At 41.9% G+C, this 17,836-nt stretch overlaps 1 protein-coding gene across 1 annotated transcript in view; it reads right to left on the reverse strand.

Annotated features, from left to right (window-relative positions):
• Window positions 1–11,596: 11,596 nt before the first annotated feature.
• Window positions 11,597–17,836, reverse strand: part of SH3RF1 (SH3 domain containing ring finger 1) — a gene marked incomplete at both ends in the record, with an annotated part of 180,987 nt that continues 174,747 nt past the window's right edge. Inside the window, one exon of the mRNA XM_080709753.1 lies at window positions 11,597–11,765. Within this exon, the coding sequence (XP_080565879.1) occupies window positions 11,597–11,765 (169 nt within the window). The remainder of the gene's footprint in view (window positions 11,766–17,836) is intronic.

A 17,836-nucleotide genomic window follows, 5' to 3' on the forward strand; every position in this document is an offset into this window, starting at 1 on the left:
ACCTGTGATCCTCTTATCTCAGCCTCCCAAGTACTGGGATTACAAGTGTGTGCTACCGTATCCAGCTCCTTTTGATTTTTTGAGACAAGGTCTTGCTCTGTCACTTAGGCTGGTCTCAAACTTGCAATCCTCCTGCCTCAGCCTCCCGAGTTGCTGAGATGACAGATGTGTTTCACTGTGGCAGGTTCAATATGTCTTTTAAGTTAAATATTGTGCTCATCTTTTTTTTTTTTTTTGGTGGTACTGGGGTTCCTGGAAACCCTTTTTACCGCCGGGCTACACTCCAAGACCTATTATTATTATTATTATTATGATGATGATGATGATGATGATGATGATGATGATGAAACGGTCTCTTAAGACAGCAAGGCTGGCTTTGAACCTGCGCGATCCTCCTGTCTCCGCCTCCCAAGCGCGGGGATTACAAGCGTGCACCACCTCGCCCGGCCTGTGCTCATCTTTATTGACTGTACAGTAAGAGTTTTAACAGCCAAGGCATCCTCCTGTGATAGGGAGTTGTCTGGAGCCAGCAGTTGTTTTGCACAAAGACCCACGAGTTTTGGTGGCACTGTCAACTGGAATCTAAATCCTAATAGGCTCACAGAAGCTTTCCCACCACCCCAACCAAAATTCTCAATCAGAACCAGTTCTTCTTCTTCTTCTTCTTCTTCTTCTTCTTCTTCTTCTTCTTCTTCTTCTTCTTCTTCTTCTTCTTCTTCTTCTTCTTCTTCTCCTCCTTCTCCTTCTCATTCTCCTTCTCCTTCTCCTTTTTCTTCTTCTTCTTTTGTGTTCTGTGGATAGAACTCAAGGTTTACAGATCTACACCCCTAGCCAGAATCAGTTCCTAACAAAAGTTTTTACTGAACCCTGGAAGGGAAAAAAAAAAAAAAAAAAAAAGAGTAACAAATTAAGACCACAGGGGATGGTTGAATTAGATTATATTAAAGAATGAGCTGGCAGCGAGGTATCACTCTTTACTGCGCGTTTGCCTTTGGGGAGTTTATTGAATGTGCTTTTGTGATATAATTTATAAGGAAATTGGTTTTACTCAAAAGGACGTTTTTGCTTTATGTTTTGTAGCACCCTTGAGTGCTTAAAAAAAGGGGGGGGGGAAAGTAATTCCATTAAGCTTTCAAATTTCACAGGCAAAAGAAATGAACTAGATGTGATTGGAAAGATAAGGCGCTGGCCTTCACTTGAACTGCCCTTGCTCCAGAGGTCAGGGGAATCAGAAGCACAGCCTTTGTTCCAGAGGTGTCCCTTAGTGTTTAATTAGAGGGCTAGAGAGCCATTTCCCTTCCCCCATAATCTCCAATCTCGGTTTGCAGAGAAAATGTCCATTGAGTTCACCGCGGGCAGATCATCTGATCATCATCTTAACGGCTTTGGGAGTCATGTGTTCATTCTGGTGATCTTCAGTGGACTAAAGGGTATGGTGAATGTCAAAACCAAGATGGACACAGAGGAGATAAGACCTGACATTTAGGCAATCACACACACACACACACACACACACACACACACACACACACACACACCGTGCTTGGAAGTCAGTGGTCCACTAAGCAAAAGCAAAAGGCTTCAGTAGAACCCCGACCCCTATTCTCTCCTGAAATCTAATCTCTTTGCCTTTTTATTGGAGGCCATGTGGAGGAAGGAATTCGGTAGTTCAGTGAGTGCAGAGCACCTGCCTAACACCAACGGGGCCCGGGTTCCACCTCTAGTAATTTCAAAAGAAAGAAGAAGAAAAAAAATATCTGTTGTTCAACATTGTTTTCACAGATCTGGCAGGGTTTTTCTTTCTTTTTTTTTTTTTTTTTTTTTTTTTTTTTTTTTGGTGGTACTGGGGTTCCTGGAAGCCCTTCTACCTCCGGGCTACACTCCCAGACCTATTTTTACATTTTTATTTGGAAACAGGGTCTCCTAAGCCAGCTCGTGAGGCGAACCTACGCGATCCTCCTGTCTCTGCCTCCCAAGCACGGGGATTACAAGCTGCGCCACCACGCCCGGCCTCTGGCAGGGTTTCTAAACGTACAGTTCTGTAATCCTACATGTATAAATAACCTTCATTTGCCGGGCGTGGTGGCGCATGCTTGTAATCCCTGCACTTGGGAGGCGGAGACAGGAGGATTGCGCAGGTTCGAAGCTAGCCGCGCTGGCTTAGGAGACCCTGTTTCCAAATAAAAATATTAAAAAAAAAATCGGTCTGGGAGTGTAGTCCAGGAGTAGAAGAGTTTCCAGGAACCCCAGTACCATCAATAAATAAATAAATAAAAATAAAAATAAATAACCTCCATTCCAGAAGCTGGATATAGTATATAGTATATAGTGTGTTTTTTCTTCTTTTTTGGGGGAGGGAGTCTGGGCATGGAACCCAGGGGTATTAGACCTCTGAGCTACACCCTCTTCCCTATTTTTTATTCTTTATTTTGAAACAGGGTCTCACTAAGTTGCAGAGGGCCTCACTGAGTAGCTGAGACTGTTCACGAACCGCGATCCTCTGGGTTTAGCCTCCCAAATGCTGGGATTATAAGTGTGAGCCACGGCCCGGCTCTGTTTTTCTTCTTTTTGAGCAGTAGAATTTCATTCTCTAAAACTGCACTGCCACCAGGCGTGGTGGCACACACTTGTAGTTCCAGTAGTTGTGAGGCTGAGACCGGAGGATTGCTGGTTCGCGGACAGCCTCAGCCACTTAGGCCCTCTGCAACTTAGTGAGACCTTGTTTCAAAATAAAGAATTAAAAAAAAAAAAAAATATATATATATATATATATATATATATATATATAGGGCTGGAGTTATAGCTTGAGGGTAGAATGCCCCTGGGTTCTACCTTCAGTACTGCAAATAAAAACAATAACAAAAGCCATACTGCTCAATACTGTAGCTATGGCCATTGTGGCTCTTTGTATTTAAATCTAAATTAATTAAAATTAATCCAATTAGGCTAAGTGCAATGGCGCAGGCCTATAATCCCAGTTACTCTGAAGTAGGAGTTAGCTTATTCAGTGGTAGAGCACTTCTAAGTTAGACTCCCAATATTCTAAGAACAACAACGAAAAACAAGGAAAAGAAGGAAAGAAAGAAGGAAGGAAGGGAGAGAGAGAAAGAAAAAAGAAAAAAGATTGAGCTTGGCATGGTGGCACATGCCTGTAATCTCAGTATTTGGGAGGCTGAGATAGGTAGATCACAGATTCAAAGCCAGCCTTGGCAATTTTAGTGAGGCTGTCAGTAACTTAGCAAGACTCTTTTTTCCGAATAAAAAAATAAATTAGGGCTAGGTAGAGTGTCCCTGGGTTCAGTACCCAGCAGCACACAAAAAAAGATTAAATCAAATTAAAAATCCCCTTCACGGTCACAGTAGCCACATGGTTAAATGTTTGTATATAGCATCTGAAAGATAAGGACATACTTAACCAGTTTTTTTAAAATTGGCGGACATTCAGGTTGTTTCCAATATTTTGCTATTATAAATAGTACTGCCGACTGGATGTGGTGGTGGTGCACAGTACCACTCTCTAACCCCAGTACTTGGGAGGCTGAGACAGGAGGATCATAGGTTTGAGCACAGTCTCATCCACGTAGCGAGATTCTCAGCAACCTAGCAGGACTGTTTCAAAACAGAAAATAAAAGGGGTGGGGGTACAGCTTGGAGATAGAATGCCCCTGGGTTTGATCCCAAGTACCACTAAATAAAGAAAGAACAGAAAAAAGCAACAGTACTGCAATAAATTTGGTAGTGTCACTTTGTACATAATGAGCAGGTATCTAGAAGACAAATTTGTGTGTGTGAGGGGGTTACTGGGGATTACTCTACCTCTGAGCTCACCTCAGTCCTTTTTAGTTTAATTTTGAAACAGGGTCTAAGTTACCGTGTGTTGGCTGTGAACTGGGATCCTCAGGCGTGTGCAACTGTGTACACCTTGTTTTTCTTTTTGTGATGCTGAGGATCAAATTCGGGGTCTCATGTTTGCCGGGCTAGTGCCGCATCACTGAGCTATGTCCCCAACCTTTTCATTTTTCATTTTCAGACAAGGTTTTGCTAAATTGCCCAGGTTTGCTCAAATTTGCAATCCTCTGTCTCAGCCTCCTGAGCCACTAGGATTGCAGTCAATACCACCATGCTATTATAATATTTTGATATTTTTTTGTGCGTGTGGTGCTGGGGATCCCTATATGCTTTCTATGTGCTAGCATATATCCCTATATGCTAAAGGCTGGTGAAGTTATTCAAACTGTTTACCCTGTCTTCCCTTTGTTTTCCTCCTGGAAACCCCAATAAAGGCAGAGGCCTAAGCATTCCCTCTTTTTTGTCTTGGGCCCATAACCACTCTGATGTATTTCTTTTTCTTTTTCTTTTTCTTTTCTTTCTTTCTCTTTCTTTTCTTTCTTTCTTTCTTTCTTTCTTTCTTTCTTTCTTTCTCTCTCTCTCTCTCTCTCTCTCTCTTTCCTTCTCTCTCTCTTTTTTCTTTCTTTCTTTCTTTCTTTCTTTCTTTCTTTCTTTCTTTCTTTCTTTCTTTCTTTTCTTTTCTTTTCTTTCTTTTGTGGTACTGGGGATGGAACCCAGAGGCATTCTACCTCCGAGCTAAACCCCTAGCCCTATTTTTTATTCTTTATTTGGAAACAGAGTCTCACTGAGTTGCAAAGGGCCTCACTAAGTAGCTGAGGCTGTCCGCGGACCGCAATCCTCCTGTCTCAACCTCCCAAATGCTGGGATTACAAGCGTGCACCACCACTCCCAGCTGCTGATGCATTTCTTAAATGGCACCGTGCCTCTGGTTTCCAGGACCTGAGTATAATAAACAGCTTCTCCTATTGCCTTTTGTGGCTGCATCTGACTAATCATTTCATAAAAAACACAAAGAAAGGCTCCAGATAATTGCTAGAGAATGACCATACTGAAGATGTGGTAGGCAAGAAGGGGAAAATCAAAATGGTAAAAGGTGTGTGCCTCCCCCTATGAAAGAATAACAGAAGTTCTTTTTAACATAGTAGCTCATATCTCAGCAAGAACATAGCTAGCAACATGACTGCATCTAATCTTAAGGAAGACTGAAAAACTTTTTTTTTTTTCAGTACTCAGGATGGAACCCAGGGACATTCTCCCTCTGAGCTACAACCCTGGCCAATTTTTTATTCTTTATTTCAAAACAAGGTTTGCTAAGTTGCAGAGGGCCTGTGTGTGAACTGTGAAGCTCTTCATATATAAAGGAAATTTTTTTTGGTCTGATACAAGAGTTACAAATAACTTTTCTCCTCTATTCTTTTACTTTCATTATGGTGTTTTGTGGTATAGATGTTTAAATTTTTCTGTAGTTGAATTTATTAATATTTTATTTTTATGTAGTTTCTGGTTTTGAGTCATATTTAGGGAGGCTTTATCACTCCAAAGTCTCTTATGGGTTTGTGAGTTTTTTACAAGGATTCACACCTTCAAAAATTCAACTCCAATGCTCAAGATCTCTTAGAATCAAATCCTTAACTAAGATGCAAGCATTAACAGTGGTAGTGAGGAGAGAGGAAGAAGTAGATAGGGCCAGAGGGCCCCGGTGAAAAAACTTCATTTCCTGAGAGGAAACAGATGCTGCCAACTTCCAAAACTCCTGAAAAAACCAGACTTCCCAAACGTCAAGTGATATCAAGAGATCAAAAGCCTCCCGAGAATGACCAGAGCTTCACAAAACTCCAGTTGTTCCTGCAGATGATATGTGATCCCGGGAGATTCCCAGGTGAGCCCAAGAAACAAGGGCAGGGACCTTCAACCAGGAGGAGACTCAAAGGATACCATGCAAATACACCATGCAAGTCCCAGGGAACTGCCTCTGGGACTTCAACTGGAAAAGGAAATTCAAAGAAGTATATAAACCCCTAGGCTAAGCCACTCTATGTGGTCATCCACTCTGGGAACCCGTCTTTTTTTTTTTTTTTTTTTTAGAAGCTTCTCTCTCTCGTAGGTCATGTTGGCTTTAAGAGAAATTAGGGTATAACTAATGGCACTTGGCCGGGGCAACTCCCAGGTAAGGGCCAGAAAACACTCGCTAGACACCGAATCCCCTAGGGTGGCCTGCACCTCTCTTCAGTAGATCACATGGACTTTGGAGAAAGCAATTGCAATGGACAGCATGTGGCTTGGGCTGCTCCAAGCAGTGTCCAGAGGCAGCTGATGGACCCCAGGGTCCCCGTGGCCTGCAAGTGTGGTCTGCCTCTTTCCCCTCTTCCCTGTTCTCTTTACAATAAACTTCTTGCTTTCCTCTCTGTTCCCTGCAAGGCTCGTTCTTTGCACTTTGTAGACAAGAACGCTAACATTATTGTTTCAGTAGCTGGCTGGCTGATGTGGTTGGGATAATTCTGTTATCTTTGGAAACTTAAAAGTGCCATCAAAGTAGTCTGCTTCTATAATAATAGAATTGAATAGTGGAATAAAAATTAGCTGAGGTAGGTAGTACATGACTATTAGCTACTCTGGAGGCTGAAGCAGAAGGATCCAAGTCTGAGTCCAGTCTGGGCAACTTAAGACTCTGTCTTGAAATAAAATTTAGAAAAGGCTGGGCATGTACTTCAGTGGTAAAGCACTGGCCTGGTGTATATGAGTCCCAGGGTTTGATTCTCAGTGTGCGCACACACATACACACACGTGCGTGCACGTGCACACAAGCACACCTCAACTGTATGTCCCTTCAGCATCGTTACTGGGAGTTTGGATCACTGTAATACAACAAGAATTTGCAGCAGGGCATGGTGGTGCACGCCTATAATCCCAGCACTTGGTACTTGGGAGGCTGAGATAAGAGGATCATGGCTTCAAGTCCAGCTCAGCAACTTAGTGAGACCCTGTTTCAAAATAAAAAACAGTAAGGGCTGGGCGTGCATCTGGGCGGGAGAATGCTCTGGTTTCAATTCCTGGTACCTGCCCAAGCCCCTCAAAAAAAAAAAAAAAAAAAAGGGGGCCATATGGTGTTTCTGATGTGGAAGTCTAAATAGCCAACTCAGAAAGTTATTACAGTTGACTCTTGAACAATGTCAGGATGGGAGTGGGGAACTCCAAACTCTCCATGGAGTCAAAAATCTGGGTAAAATTTTGACGCTCCCCAAACTTTGCCAATAGCATGCTGTTGAACAAAAGCCTTAGCAATAACATCGACAGTTGATTAGAACAATTTTGCATATCCTGTGTTATTGTGAAAAATATGTGAGAACCACCAGAGATGATGCTTCACTTCCCTACACAACTTACTGGAGAGAAGAAGTACTTATGCAAAGATGAGCCATGCACAGTGCTTTAGGAGGATCCTGGTAAGCCCTGAGCTCAGCACAGGAGGCAGCAGCTAGAAGGTTACTGCACTTAGCCTTGTGCGGTTACCTTTTAATACCGCATCCTGACATTCGCGCACACCTTTCACCTTGAGTGGTACCAGGTTACAATCTGTTAGGTTTGGAGCAATTAAAAATTTTTACATCAGGTATAGTGGCGCACGCTTGTAATCCCCGTGCTTGGGAGGCTGAGACAGGAGGATCGCACAGGTTCAAAGCCAACCTCAGCTACTGAGTGAGGCTCTCAGCAACTTAGTGAGACCCTGCTTCCAAATAAAATATAAAATATGTCTGGGAGTATAGCCTGGAAGTAGAAAGCCTCTGGGCTCTACCACCAGTACCACAAAAAAAAAAAAAAAAAAAAAAAAATTTGAGCCGGGCGTGGTGGCGCACACTTGTGATCCCCACGCTTGGGAGGCTGAGACAGGAACATCGCGCAGGTTCAAAGCCAGCCTCAGCTACTTAGTCTCTCAGCAACTTAGTGAGACCCTGTTTCCAAAAATTATATAAAAATGGGTCTGGGATTATAGCCCAGAGGTAGAAAGCCTCTGGGTTCCACCCCCAGTATCACAAAAAAAAAAAAAAAAATTACAAAAGATTTGCATCCATTTTAAGATACTAAATGATAAAACAATTACCTTACACATATTTTATGCATTCATGACATACCTAATATTACCTTGATTTTTTCGCTATTTCTAGGTTATGTAGGTTGCGAGGTTTTTTCCTTCCAAATTGTTGCAAATCTTAGGACAAAAAAATCTATATTCAAGTGGCACAGCTGATTCATTGTAATAGGAAACAAACACAAAAAAAGTCAAAGAAATGTTTATTTGTAAACTAGAGACCGGGTACTTTAAGACTGTCACTGTTTACTTTGACTGGTTACCATTCAGTCAGAATCTTCTTCCTGTCTCTGGTGATAATCATGGGGGCTGGAGAGCAAAGTCCCCACACTCCCCATTGTACCCAGGAGCCCCAGGAGTTCCCAACTTACTCCTCCTTGCCAAACCTGGATAGGGGCTAATCTCTTTTGTAAATATCCTCGCCTTTATTGGGGTAGGCTGGTGTTAAATTCTTTTTCTTGGAAAGGAACACTTTCAGTAGGATTCTCTTGGTAGGGACTTAGTGTAACTGGTTCAAAACACATGCTTAAAAATTTTACATGGATGCACACAAGGAACTGTATGACTCAGTTAATGGTCTCATTCAGTCAACCAACCAACCAACCAACCAACCAACCAAGCAACCAGTTGTCCTACTATCATTGGAGAGGAAATTAAATGCATAGCAGTTGGAAATATCACCTTAACTTTTTCCTTCTGCAATCAGACCCACAAAAGCATTCATGTCTACTGTATGTGTCAAGGGAGCAAGATGAAATACTTGAAACTAGAGATGAAATTAATGTGACACATAAAAACAGTTAAGTTTCAAAACAGTGATGTCTTCTCCTTTGCCCTTCATCTTTATCCAGTGGAGAAAATGGGACAGTAACAGGAAGAGACTAAGTAAAAATTGTTTCATATAAGTGATTATAAAGGTTGTTATTGGTGAAGCTACAACCCAACCGAAAAGTTGATTTTTAATTCTGACAAGTAATTTGATAGTAACCAAAAGTTAATTGGAAAACAGTCTTTTAATAAGACTCAGATGAATCTCTCATTTCACAGAAGATTAGAAATCTGGTGAGTATAAGAATTGGCTTCCCATACAATGCAGAGACCCAAGGGTTATCACAGGGTTGCTTAGAGGTCTGCTGCTCCCCAGATTGTTTAGTAACCCCAAAGGGAGAGAGGGGAGTAGAAGTGGTCTCCACTACTTTGTGATACCCCATAAACTTTTGGGGAGAAGACGGTAAGCTTTTTGGGGAACTAACTAAATAAATAAATAAGGTCTGTTAGTTAGAGAGGTTCAATGTATAATAATCATCAAACAGACTCTTATGGAAACCTGATGTTTGAGGTATATGGAAAGAATTTTTATAAAGTAAAATATTTTTAGAAGGAAAAAATTTTAGGGATTGACACACAATGGACTTACAAAGGTTGAACATCAAATTTTAATCTCAAAATCTTTCATCCAGTCCTCAAATTATTCACATGAAAAGGAATGATAAAGTATAATTTTATCATTACCATATCACTGGGTAACAAACCCTTGTTACAAAATCCATCTACTTTCTCCCCTCCCCGCAAAAAACCAATAGAAAATCCATACATTATATTACCTAATGATCTATTAACAGATGAAATTTTAACCAACTTTATACCAGGAAACTATTAACAGAGGTACTTCAATCACATAGCTTAAAATATGGAGAAAAGACAGGTAAAAAAAATTATCTTAACCTGTAGTAGTCTTTTTATCTTTTAAAATTTTTATAAAATACACTAATTTCTCAAAATAAAGAATATTATGACACATTGGTGTCAACTTACACAGATGAAAGCCGGTGCCAGCTTTTTTTTCTAACTAAAGTTCATTTCACCAAACCTTTATATATTACATGAATATCCAAGTAAAGTATATTTTTTAAAAAATTCAACACACAGGAACATAATGTACAGTGTTTTATAAAAAAAAGGTTAACTTAGGAATGATTTTATTTCCAACCACATCATATCTCTTTTTAAGACAATGTCACAAGACTTTACAGCTCACGTTTCTATTTCCCAGTTTCGATTCTTAAAAATAACAAAACAAAACAAAACAAAATAAAGAAAAGGAAAAGTTTACTTATTTCTTTACCTATTTCCCATGAGGAAACTGTACTAAATGATCTCATTCACTACCAGGCTATCTTTCCTCCTTTTGTTTCCAGGATGACCCAGACCCATGACTGCGTGGCACCATAATGAACTTGGTGGGAGAGACCAGTGACATCAAGGAATGGGTATAAATAGATGGCTCAGCTGGATCCCACCACAAGTGTAAGGTGTGGGCACATGGCCTTCCAGAGCTTCAATAACACAGTCTTGGACCAACCCATCCTTTCCATCTGTCTTCTGGGAGGACATCAAAGGGCATTTTCATCCCCAACTTAATGCAATGGCGAATGGATGCCTTAGCCAGAGAGGAAGAGAGTGCACTCAACGGGTCTTGGTCCTCAGTGGCTTCCGGTAGAGGAGAGAATGCTGCTTATGTTTACATATCCTGCTCTGGTTGGTTCTGAGTGCAAACTAACCTCAACAGAAAACTGCAATGAAATATACACGCCACTCACAGGGCTCCATTACTGTGGGGATCCAGTAACACATGCAAGATGGTGCGGAAAAAAATCACAATGGATGAACGTATGCTTTTCACAGTGTTTCTGTTTTTTACTTCAACACAATCGCACCACTATCTCATAGACACTTCAACGCATCCTGGGCATGCACATCACTTGGGGTAAAATGGAAATCACACTTCGTAGCCGTTCTCAGGCAGTGAGTACGACTTCAATTTTCTCTACTTTCCCACCCATGAGTTGGGCTCCTTCTGTTATAAAACTGAGTATTATTTCCAAGTACATTTTTTTAGCTAATGGTTGTGCTTTTATTTTTCCTTATCACTTCACTTATTTCTTCCTAGAAATATTAAAAACCCAAGAAACTAAATTGAGGACTAGGTCGTCAGGTTAGTGGCTGGTCAAACTAGGAAGACAAGGAATCGTTAGCTTTCTTCTCTCAAGTTTCTCCCTACTCCAGGTCCTTGTAACTGGTTCAACTGTATACTTGGTTTCCCAAAGAGGAAACTCAAAGAACTGACATTTCTGTCTTAAAGAAGCAAAATATAGTGGTCAGGGCAGGGTAGGGGGTGGGACAAGGGCTGGGGAGGGGAAGATGTATTCTACGTCAAAAAGAATCTCTTGCTTTCAACAGGAGATAATCCAGCTTCTCCTTTGCTCTCATTTCATAAATTAATAATTTCTTAAAATCATAATCAAAGAATTTATCTATTTAAAGAAAAGTTCAAGTTTAAGAGAACAAATAAATTAGTTACGCCTTGTAAACAATTGTTCATTTTAGTTATACATCTTTAAAAACAAAACAAAAAGTTTTTTTCTGTATGGTACATCAGACAGTTCAAGGCACACCTCACACATCGGAACCCAGCATGGTGAATCCCACAGACCTTCCGTCTGCTCGCTGGTGTAACTGCGCTGAGGCTCTACAGTCACACACCAATCCCTCGCTCAGTTCTTGACCCTCTGGAAGTCCACGGATGTGCTCTTTCCATGAAATTGCTTTGTGCTCTTTTGTGGTGGGATGTGATTGGAAGCCTCTTCAGTGTTCATCTCCTCAGATGTTTTCCACAAAGCTTCCTGGGAAAAGGCCAGTTTTCCCATTGCGTTGTAACGTGCCTTTGAACCAGCCATCCTCGCGCTTTTTATGAACAAACACGATATCTCCTTCTTTAAGTTCAAGTTCTGCCTCGCTCTGAGGAGGATAGGAAACCACCACCCTGTGCCTACAAAAGAGAGAGAGAGACTTGAGGTAAGGGAACGAAGCAGCGACCAACAGGTGCTTTGTTGGTCCGCACAAGCCCTCAACACAAACAGCAGAGAAAATGGCATCAAACTAAGAGTTTGTGAAAACACAAAATAGAGCTATCCTCTGGTTAGTAGAGACTTGCTTGATGTTAACAAAGACAAAGTTTGGATATAAATATTAACACAGACTGGTTTGTTTGAATGACCTATATACAGAGAGCCATTTTGTCCTTGTTCAGTGCACCTGGGCCATAAGGAGGAAAAGTTTTGTTCTAGTTCCCAGGAGGGGAACCATTTCTATCCTGCCCTCTGCTGCAAGAAGAGAGGAGTGAATGTGATGAGACTGGAGGAAGAGCTGAGCACAAGAGCTCAGCCCTCTCTGGACTGCTTGTCTACAGGTTGGGTGGTCTCTGCTCTGCCTCCATGTTGGTGGTAAACACAGAGGGGTCAGGGGGCAGGCCTGCCCTTCTGGAGGGAGATCTGGAAGCCCGTCCCTCTGCATTCCTTATTCTCGGGTTTGGCATGGATGAGGCAACAATTCTGAGGAAGTTCATCTGCCTTACAAAGCCGCATTCTCCCTTGGGAAGACGGTCCCAAGGTGCAGGCATGGCAGATGGACTGTGGCCATAAATCCAACCCTCCACCACCAACACTCGTGAGGTTGACATTAGTTCTCTATTAGTGTCATGTCTGTATCTGTTTCTCCTTAGTTCTCAACTCAGGGATCAGTGGGAAAAGGTTCAGACTTAAACACTTCTGTAGGCTTGCTGGCTATATAGTTCCCATTCTCCTGCTACCAAGCCTCTCGGTCTCCCTGTGCAAAATGATGTTCACCACAAGGAAGACAGAGCGAGGTGACTTCTTTTAGGCTTCATATTATTTGATCCTTCTCTATTCATCTAGCATTTTTCTTCCTTTAATCCAATTTTGCTTTTGGAAATGGTGGTATATGGTAGCCAGCCTCACAGCTCGCCACAAGGATCCTTCCTCCTTCAATTCTCACATTTGCAGTCTCCTCCCACAATGCATAGGGATGGGATGTATGACCAAAAGAAAATTATGAAAGGGATGGTGTGTGATTTCTGAGGCTAGGTCATTAACGATATTGTGTCTTCCAGTTTACTTTCTCTTGGATCATTCACTTTGGGAAAAATCAGCAGCCATTGTTGTGAGGATACTCAACAGCCCTACAGAGGTCACCACAGGGTAAGGCACTGAAGCCTCTTTTCTAAAAGCTCAAAAACCAGCCAACAGTGACATGCGTAAGCCACTTTGGGAGTGGATCCTTCAGTACTTTAGAGCCTTGGTTCTTTCATCAATCTTCACTCATCAAGACCAGAATCTGCTCACATTAAGGAAGCTCATAGCAAGAACCTCAAAATAGTATACTATAAACAAAGATATCTTTGCAAAGGCTAAACAGCTGCCGAACAATTACTCCCTTGGGAACAGGGACCACGTTGCTCTTCAGGATCTGAAGCAAAATCCCAACATGAAGGCTGTGTTCATTGTTTCCAAGAAAGGTGCAGCTAATTCAAACACGAACGTTTACAGACACAAGGCCCAGGGTTCAATCAAGCACATGCCGGGGGTGGAAGAGTGGCACTGCGGGGGGAGCCTGGCCTGGGGACTGATGCAATCTCTAGGGACAGCTACAGCAGCTCAACTTTGAGCCAGGTAGCTTAATTCTCTCAGGTATAGTTGTCACATTTGTAGAATAGCGGTGGTACATGCTTGTAATCCCAGAACTTGGGAGGCTGAACAGAAGGCTCTCAGGTTCAAGGCCAGCCTCAGTAACTTAGTAAGGCTTTGCTTCAAAATATAATAAAATAGGGCTGGGGTTGTAGCCCAGAGGTAGAATGCCTATGGGCTGTGACAGGATGGTAACAGTGAAGACTTCAGGGTAGCGACTGACATACAGTTCAGCCCTAAATTGTTAGCTCCCACTGGATCACAGGCTTAGGAAGAGAAGGCGGGGCAAGAGGTACTTGCAAGAGGTAAAGTCTAAAGGACATGCCGGTCAGTGGCTGGCCACCTCTACCCAGAAACAAACTCAGCCCATAACTTAAAGAGTCTCCTGATAATAAGACTTAAACTTTAGAATGACATAGAATTTTGGAATTCCTTTTCTGAGATATATATATATATATATATATATATATATATATATATATATATATATATAATATTTTTTTTATGGTACTGGGGATTGAACCCCCAGTCCCATTTTTAATTTTGATAGGGTTGATGAAGGGCTCGCTAAATTCCTGAGGCTGGCCTGGAACCTACAATCCTCCTTCTCTGACATCTTTAAAAACAAGACAACTTTATCACAGACTTATCCGAAGAAAAGATACAGATGAGATTTCTCAGGTCTGATGCCAATATACTAAAGATCCAGGTTAAAAAGCAATGATGTAGTTGTCATTTGGGGCCAGTTAAACTTTAAGCAATGCTCTGCAATTCTAGAAGAGTAGAAGGGATTCAAACATATTCAGAGTAGATTTCTCATGAGATACATTTCTGACTGCTTCTCCGCGAGCTGCCTTAAAGGTAAAATGGAACAAAAATGGTTTGAAAAACTTAGTGAGTTAGATTAATATCTGCATTTTATAAAATGCACTAAACCAATTCTGTCAAAAGAATTTTTTTTTTTTTTTTTTTTTTAACTAGAACTGCTGCTGGGCTCAGAACATAATCTTCCTGCCAAGTTCCCAGGGGGAGCAAGTTTTCATTGCTAAGTTATAAACCTCTGGGGGGTGGAATGAGAAACCATGCGCATAATGGAAACTGTGACATAGTCTTGATCACATGAAGACTACCAGGTGTGGCAGTGACAGACTACTTCTCGCAGCTCAGACCCTGGCCTCCAGCCTTGAGAGGTGGTTTGCACAGAAATTTCTAATGTACACTCATATGGCCAAACACTGGGCACTACGGGACAACTCTGTTGAGCACTGCAAAGCTTTGCCATGTTGAACGTTTACAGACCAACAAACAGATGTGAGGCACAGCTGTAGGGCCTTTTGCATCTGCTGCCCTGGCCTCTGACTTGGGACTATATTTGTCTTTTTTTTTCTTCCTTGCGGTATTGGGGATGGAACCCAGGGACATTGTACCTCCAAGCTACACCCCAAGCCCTATATTTTTTTAGTCTTTTTAATTTTGAAACAGGGTTTCACTGAGTTGCAAAGGGCCTCACTAAGTAGCTGAGGCTATCTGTAAATTGTGATCCTCCGGTCTCAGCTTCCCCAAAGCTGGATTACAAGCATGCGCCACCAAGACCGGCTTATGCCTGTCTTTATGCACACAGGGCTTTGAAGAGGTCCTGAAATTCGGGAGTCCAGGACTTCCCCGGCAGCTGTGGCGCCACCTCCGAAACCTGCACTGCACCCATTTCTCTTCAATGTCACAGTCACCTTCCCGGCTGATATCCTCATTAGCCTTCCACCTTCTTCCTGTCTCCGACCTCCTCTGTCTCCAATCCCTTCTACACAGGACTCACATAATTAACTTTTTTTTTTCCTTGTATTTGGTACTAGGGATTGAACCTCAGGAGCGCTTTACCACTAAGCTACACCCAGCCTTTTTTATTTTGAGACAAGGTCTTGCTAAGTTGTCCAGGCTGGCTTCCAACTTGAGATTCTTCTATTTCAGCCTCTGGAGTCACTAAGATTACAGGCATGTGCCACCGTACCTGGCAGAGCCCACTATTAATATTCTTTACTGGCAACTCTCTTCATAGCTACCCACTGCTGAAAAATCATTAACAACTTCCCCATGCCTGCAAGGTTAATCCTCAGACTGGCCCACAAAGCCCTCAGTGATGTGGCCTTAATCTCTCTTTATAGCTCAAGCTGCCTTTATCACCATGAATGGACCAAACACACCCATAATGCTGAACACATTTCTCAAAAGTGGCCTTCGCTTATCCCATTCTATGCCTTACTCATGTGGTTCCTTCCACTGGGAATTTCTTTGACAATATCTCTGCCCATCCACACCCTATCAATCTCTCAAAGCCTGGCTCCAATTCTCCCCTGTGAAATCTCTAGCCCCATGGCTGGAAGTCATTTCATGCTTGACTAAATCCCAGAGGCCTCCATGTATATTTCTTATGGCACTTAGCACGGTCTACACTGTATTATTACCATCTGTGTCCCTGTCTCATTTATTCTACCAGACCATAATCTGCTTGAGGGGTGAGATGATGCTAAATCTATTTTACATCTCACACTACGAAGCACGATATAGAGTAATTCTTATCAAGCATGTTCAATGATGAGAGGAAAGAGCCCTAATGGTATAGTAAGGCTATTTTTAAAAAATGAACAGTGTTCCTTAAAGAGAAAGAAAACTCAAAAAAGGAATGAAATTCAGATGCATGCTACAATATGGAAGAACCTTGAAACCATTATGCTAAGTAAAATAAACTATACATGAAAGGACATACACTGTAGGATTTCTTTTTTTTTTTTTTTTTTTTTTTTTTGGTGGTACTGGGAGTGGAACCCAGAGGCTTTCTACCTCTGGACTATACTCCCAGTCCTTTTTTATATTTTACTTGGAAACAGGGTCTCACTAAGTTGCTGAAAGCCTCACTAAGAAGCTGAGGCTGGCTTCGAACCCGTGCGATCCTCCTGTCTCAGCCTCCCAAGCGCGGGGATTACAAGTGTGCGCCACCACACTCGGCTTAGGATTTCACTTATGAGCAACCAAGCACAGTCACTTGTAGAGACACAAAGTGTGGTGGTTGCAGGGGCTAGGAAGGGCAGAATGGGATTTATTGTCTAAGGAATAGATACAGGATTTCCATGGTAGATGATGGAAAATCTCTGGAAATGGAAGGGCGAATGAATGCACAATAATGTGAATGCACTTAATGTTGTTGAATTGTACAGCAAAAAAATTGGCGGATTTTATCTATATTTTAACCATAGTTTTTTTTTTTTTTTTTTTAAACGTGATAGCTGGGCATGGCAGTGCATGCCCGTAATCCCAGTACATGGGAGGCTAAGACAAGAGGATTGCAGGTTCAAGACCAACTTCAGCAATGGCAAGGCTCATCAACTTAGCAAGACCCTGTTTCACAAAACAAAAACTAGAAAGGGCTACGGGTATAGCTCAGAGGTAGAATGTCCCTGGGTTCAATGTCCATTACCAAAAAAAAAAAAAAAAAAGTGATGAATCATAAACAAATGAATAAAAATAAAAAAGAAGGAAGGAAGACACACAGGTAGGCAACTGGTACAGTAGTCTCTAGAAAGCATCCTGATCCCCTTTTGAACAAATCACAAAGGAGACTGTGGGGTACAGCTTGTCTGGAATGCTTCTGGGGAGCTATGTGATCTTAAATCAGTTTCTGATGACAGCCACCAGGGTAGAATTAGAGAAACGGAGTCCTGCTATTGCACAAAGATACTTTGCTGGTGTGCAGTGCCCATCCTCCTGGTCTGGCTGTAGTATTCTAAGCTTCTAACTGGATGGGCTCTGGCAGCCTTTTTCATTAGTACAATTTTTGTACTTCCTCTATTTTTCTGGCCTTTCTGTTATTCTCTGTAGTTCACATATTTTTATTTTCATCTCCTCTGGTATTGCCAAATTGGCCCTGCTGTGGCTCTGGGAATCACTTGTCCACCACCTGGGTCTGGGTACGTAACCATCCACTGCTTTCTGCCACTGGCCACAGCCATCTAATATCCAATTAAGCACTTCACTAGCAAAACTGTGCTCTCTTACTTTGTTGCTTGCTCAAAGTCCAAGTAAATTATGTCCATTGCTTCACCCAGTTGGGTTCATTGTTGTTGACTTCAAGAAATTAATCATGCTGGTTAAGCCCCACTGCCTTTCTGTAAATCTATCTCTATCCAATTTGTACGTTTCCCAGTGTTCTGGCTTAATCCCTGATCAAAGATCATAGGTTCTTTTCCAATTTAGGAGATAGACTTACAGGTACGTGGTCATCAGTTTAATTCCTCCACTTAAAAATACACAAAGACAGAGGTGACTTGCTGTGTCTCTTTATGTCCTTTATTTACACATAGAAGGG

This window comes from Muscardinus avellanarius (genome assembly GCF_963383645.1).
Source record: "Muscardinus avellanarius genome assembly, chromosome: 14".
Lineage (NCBI taxonomy): Eukaryota > Metazoa > Chordata > Mammalia > Rodentia > Gliridae > Muscardinus > Muscardinus avellanarius.